This window comes from Eurypyga helias, unplaced genomic scaffold, assembly GCF_000690775.1.
Source record: "Eurypyga helias isolate BGI_N326 unplaced genomic scaffold, ASM69077v1 scaffold12841, whole genome shotgun sequence".
NCBI lineage: Eukaryota > Metazoa > Chordata > Aves > Eurypygiformes > Eurypygidae > Eurypyga > Eurypyga helias.
The window spans coordinates 76,208-81,785 of record NW_010229042.1 but is presented as its reverse complement, the minus strand read 5'-3'; the positions used below and the strand labels follow the sequence as shown (position 1 = coordinate 81,785).

The 5,578-nt window shown below is 41.8% G+C and overlaps 1 protein-coding gene across 1 annotated transcript in view; it reads left to right on the top strand.

The window, feature by feature from the left end:
* Nucleotides 1–273: 273 nt before the first annotated feature.
* The window catches only part of LOC104516052 (ankyrin-3-like), a gene marked incomplete at its 5' end in the record, with an annotated part of 74,300 nt that continues 68,995 nt past the window's right edge, over nt 274–5,578 (top strand). Inside the window, 3 exons of the mRNA XM_010160251.1 lie at nt 274–600; nt 2,366–2,377; nt 3,514–3,601. Of these exons, the coding sequence (XP_010158553.1) occupies nt 274–600; nt 2,366–2,377; nt 3,514–3,601 (427 nt within the window). The remainder of the gene's footprint in view (nt 601–2,365; nt 2,378–3,513; nt 3,602–5,578) is intronic.

Below are 5,578 nucleotides of genomic sequence, written 5' to 3'. Positions count from 1 at the left end.
CTTCGGTTATCCAGCGTCCATTCCAGCTGGCTGCGCGTCCCGGTGCTGGTGGGCACCAGCCCTCCCAGCCAAGGGTCGGGGTGTGGGGGTTTTTTGGCATATGGAATAACCCACCTTGGGTTTGTCAGCCCGGGCTGCCTGGCAGGGAGAGCAAAAGTGAGCGCAGCGGTGCAAAGTGCAGAAGAAGCCTTTAGCTTGCGTAAGCGGTGGGGCAAGAGTCATCCCTCGTATAACTTTATTGGATTTACGTCAAGGTGGAGTTTTGCTTCTTAGGTTTGTCCCCAATAAAAGTATTTTCTCAGGCCCGCTCAGAGGGTGGATAATTGCCGTACGAGGTGGAAAGAGCCTTAGGGAAAGTGGGGGTGACGGGATTGATTCCTTGTTGGCGAGCGGAGGAGGGCGTGATGACTTACCAAGCACACAAACGTTTACAATACGTGTAGCTTCTGATTTCAGCCTGGCTTTTGTGCTGGCAGGTGAGGATGCAATGACAGGTGATACGGACAAATACCTCGGACCCCAGGATCTGAAAGAGTTGGGAGATGATTCTTTGCCTGCTGAAGGATACATGGGCTTTAGCCTGGGAGCCCGCTCCGCCAGGTATTGTGTTTGCCGATTCTCGTGTTTGCATGTCGCCACACTTACATGTTTTTACGAACCAAGCGCGCTCTTTCGCACTGAAGCTGGGGTCTGTTTCAAAACAAAGTAGAGGGGGTGTTATGATAATACTGCGCCTTTAAAGCATATGTTCATTGCAGTTTTATTTCATATTCTTTATTCATGTTGGCTTCTTATGGCAACGATACAGAAAACTAACTGTTCACTTTTTCTGGTATCTGCACATGTTCTGAACATCTCCAAGGCACCTCTGTTAGCAGCTTGCAACCGGTCTAGAAACTGATCTAGAATGGCCAGCAAAACCAGGTTTCTTTTCACTACTGCTGGTCAGATTGATACGTCAGAGCGTTCCTTAATGGGCTAATTTAGCTGAACAATGTAGATGCCAGAAAAACTGAACAGCAGTCATTTTGCTACTTTGGTGCTTTTATTTCTTGAAAGGTTCTCGTGAGTAATCCAACTGAGATAGCCAATATTAAAGAAAAATGCTCCTCCCCTCCCCCAAACAAACCCCCAGGTGTACCCTAGACTGGTTGTAGTGTTTCATTTGACAGATTACGTGTTACAGAGAACAGGCCAAAGTTTCTGTGAACCTGATAAAATATTGTAAACTTAACATAGTATCTGACTAATGTTGATTTCAACTCAGGTGTTTCTAGATGAACGTTTTAGATTTCATTTTTGGAATCTTGCAAAAGCCTGCAGTGTGCGTTGCTCAAAACAATTAAAGCTGTATAAGCAGAGATTACTTCCACAGTTGTGGATTTGCAACGTATTTCCTGACAGTTGAATCGTACTGAAGCTAATAATTAAACCTCATAAGCCGGAGCCCTGAGGACTTTTTCCTATGCTGTAGTTTAAAGATCTGTTTTAAAAAGTGAGTTCATTGTCTGACAGCAAATGGCAACTCCCATAAGGTAAAGCTTAGATGTCTACCCTTCGGTCTTGTTTGTTATGGTCGCATTAGACATGCAAGTGTGCAGTGCATATTTGCTCTTCAGCAGTGCCCAGCCATGTTTTGCTTCACTTACAATTTTTAGGTAAGTTATTAAGTATTAAGTACGTGATAATTCATTCACGAGGAATGCCAAAATGCCTTTAAATAGTCCATTAGCTGGAAAATCAGGGAAACAGATCTGAAGGGAGAATCTCGTGTCTTTGTAAACTTAATTAACAGAGCTGACACGCTGCTTTTAAGCAGAAGTTGGCGTGAGCGAGGTCATACAGCACTGTCAGATGTGGTCAGGTGTGAAGCACTGCGGTGACGGCGGAGAGGGAGCGCGCTTTGTGTACAGACCTGGGCAGTGATTTACGGGACACCTTCTACTCGTTACAGTACTCCTCCCGCACACGTCTAAATTCTTGCTGTGCACGTGGGAGAGCAGAATTTCACAGTCAACATCTGTAGAGGTAGATCTGAGGGTTCAACCTCATGTTATCTTTTCTTTGAGAGAAGCCTAATATTCCCACGCTTCTGATTTTAGCAGTGCCGTTACTATTTGTTGCTGCGTAACTCATTTTTTACATTGCACATGTTATGCTCAGAGGAGACAAATACAGCGTTTTTCCTGTGAAGTATTTTATTTAGCACAAAGTATTCCATGGTATCTTACTACTGATTCTGAGTGTAACATTAAGAAATGAACACATTAAATATATTAGCCATCCAGCCATAACATCTTGCTTTTCCTGTCTGATTCTTTGCTTTCTATTTCTCCTGTTTCTTTTCCACTGTAAATTGCTTTAGTCCAAAAGTCAGGTAAGAAGGCATGGCATCGTGTTACATCTTTCTGCTGCTGCCATTGCTCATCTTCATTTTATTCAGCATCGGAAAGTGACATGCTTTTATTTTGGGGCAAAGGGATGGTGGGGTGGGCTCAGCTTTAGAGAATATCACTCTCTTATAACAAATATAACTTGATTTCTTTATGCCCTTTATCATGTAAAAGTCTGCCTAACGTGTGCCTACTGTGTGTAATTAAGATCCGAGTTCTCCTTCCAGCACAATGAGGAACGTGTGCTAAGGGACTAGAAAAGTTCGATTAACAACTACAAAATGCATGAAACAAGTTTTGAGTCTGAAAAGTGTTGCTAGTTAAAAGTGTAATATGTTGTTGGATGTTGCATTTTATTAATTCACGGGTTTTACTACTTTATTTTTTGTCACGTAGCAAGCATGTCTAGGCCTGCAGCATGTTTTTAGCACATACCATAATGTATCTTCCAGGGCTAAGTGTAATGCACTCCTACGTTGATTTAATTGCAACACATTCAGAATGATCATAGTTATTTCTAAATAGTCTAACATGCACCAAATAATTCCCAAAGCATTGGAATTGCTTTGTAATCATCAATAAGCACATTTTCTTCTTTCATTTCAAAATTGTTCTCCTTTCTTCTAACTATAAATGAATAACTAGGGTGTTTATAACAAAGCCAAAAGTGGTTCAGCCACAAAGAGAATGACAACACATAAAACCTGCTCTGAGTTAAACCTGCTTTGGCAAGCTGAGCCGTATGAGCAGGCGCTGTAACCTGCCCTCATGGGTCTCCTGTCAGGATTAGGGTGTGAAGACATTTATCAAAGTTCGTCTGAATACTTGAATACACTTTTTTGGATTTATTCTAAAGCCGTGGCATTTCAGCCAAAGCAGTAAACATCTATTGTGGTTTTGCTTATGTATATGGTAGGGAAGGGGATATTTAACTGTAGTCAAATATTCATTATTCCATTTTTTCCCTTGTATTTATTTCACAGATTATGTATATTTTGCCATCTTATGCTATCCCTGGAAGTTGCATGTATTAATTTTTTTATTTTTATTTTTTGTTCACCTCATTGTCATCTGCACTTTCTATGATAAATGGTAAATACAACAGCCTCCGCTCCTTCAGTTCGGATAGGTCCTACACGCTGAACAGAAGTTCTTATGCCCGAGACAGCATGATGATTGAAGAGCTGCTGGTACCAGCAAAGGATCAGGTATGTGCTGCGTCTCTGCCACCAAGTATTCGTGCTTCGTATTTACAGGGGATGACAGTCCGCGGCCCTCCGCCGGGCTCGCAGAGACTATCCCTGCTCTCTTAACTAGTGAAAAGGGGAGAAGAACGGAACTGAGAGAAAGAGATCATGGGTTTACCACATTGTGGTTTTGATCCTGCAAGAGGACAGGGTGATGGGTTTCCAAACCACCAGTCTTTAAGAAGGGACTAGTTGCGTTTCTGAGTATGAGGTGGTCCCTGGAAGTCAGTGGGAGCATCTGTGACCTTAATGTTCCATGTGTCCTCAGAGTGCTTTGATAAGCTGGGAGCAATGTATTTCACACTGACAATCTCTGTCTGTACGGTGTAGCCCAGGGATGACGTTCGCTGGCTCTGTCTGGATGGAGGGGACTCCAACTGCTGTCCTTGTTTTTCCACCCTCGGGAAGAATTTGGCATTGTAAAGATTAAGCTGTTATGCAGTAACGAGTTTATCTATCTTCCAAACATTTGTGCAGTGGCTAATACAACTAAATCAGAATCTTTTGACCTGATTATAGCATGGGAAAGTCTTTCTAAAAGCTACTGCTGGAGATGATAGGGTACTGTATGCTTTGTTTGTGAGTTCCTCAGCATTTTGCTTTGTAGACTTGCATCAGGTTTTCACATCTGACTGATTTACTCAAGTTTCTTGATACACAGAAGTCATAGATCTGCTTGGAAGCTGCATAAAAATCCACATAGAAATCTTTACTTGGAATGAAAGGGCTGTGGAGTGGAACTGTTGTTTATGTCCTGGAAGGGCATAAGGTGGATTGTAATGAAACAGAGGTTTTCTGCTACCGTTTTCACAGAGGTACCTCTCAGCAGCGACAAGTATTCCTGCACAGAGGGTATTCATCTCAGAGGATGCTGTCATGGGGGAAAGGGTCCAGAGAGCCCAACTCAAGCATTTTTGACTTTGATTGTATTAGTCTGTAAATTCTAGTGTAGTATAAATTAGTACAGTCTTCCTACAGCTCTTGCACAGTTTTGGTACTATTTGGTAACATTTGGTACCATCTCAGCTACGACAGTGGCTGAGATTGGATTTTCTCTTTAGCAACTGAATGTTTATTGCTAGGTTGGTACTTTCAAGTGAAATGCTGTAAGCCTCCAACCTTGGTTTGCAATAGCTAGCTCGGGAGGGTTTCTAAACACTGCATGGCAGTAATTTTGTTACTTTTCTTTGGTTTTGAAGTCAGAATTTAAAATCTGCAACTACTGCCACTGGGAACAAGAAACACTATTTCAGGGCTGAGAACCTGAAGTTACTATGACACTTCCTACTCCTAAGCCTTCATTACATATACTTGATACGATGGGAATTTCAGAGGAGAGGAAAGCTCTTCAGTCTGAGAACATATTACATTGTTTTATGATTCTGGCCATTTTTGTGATTACCATTAAAGTGGATGGCATTGATTTAACATTAGGGTGCATTTGACCAAAGAACGAGTCTTAAAACTAGCACTATGTAGAATAACTCCTAAAGAATGTTGTTCAAAGTGTGCACCATTAACCTGTGTTGTATTACAAAATTCCACTAGAAATATAGGAATTATTTATCAGTACACGGAGGTGTCGCAGTGACACTACAACATGTAGAGGAGCTCTATTTTAGAGCAAATTTCATATTCTGTACAAGTGGTCATGGACCTCTCTGCTTTCTGGAGGATCTCTTGCAGTGCTGGCTCTTGAGCTGAGAAGGCAACAAATAAGAAAACCTTCTGGTGCTGAGCAGCAGTGTAGGCGGTTGTCATTGCATTTATGGTCATCTTATTTTTGTGATTCCTGTTTTTGTCCAGCAATGATTTTGCAATTATTGCAGTGCAGCGCTTGTCCAAATTTGTCACGTAAAATGAAGCCAGGCTGGAGGCCTGGCCTACAGTCTAATTGTAAATGTTATTCTAATCTGAATTCTCTAGACAAACTTTGAA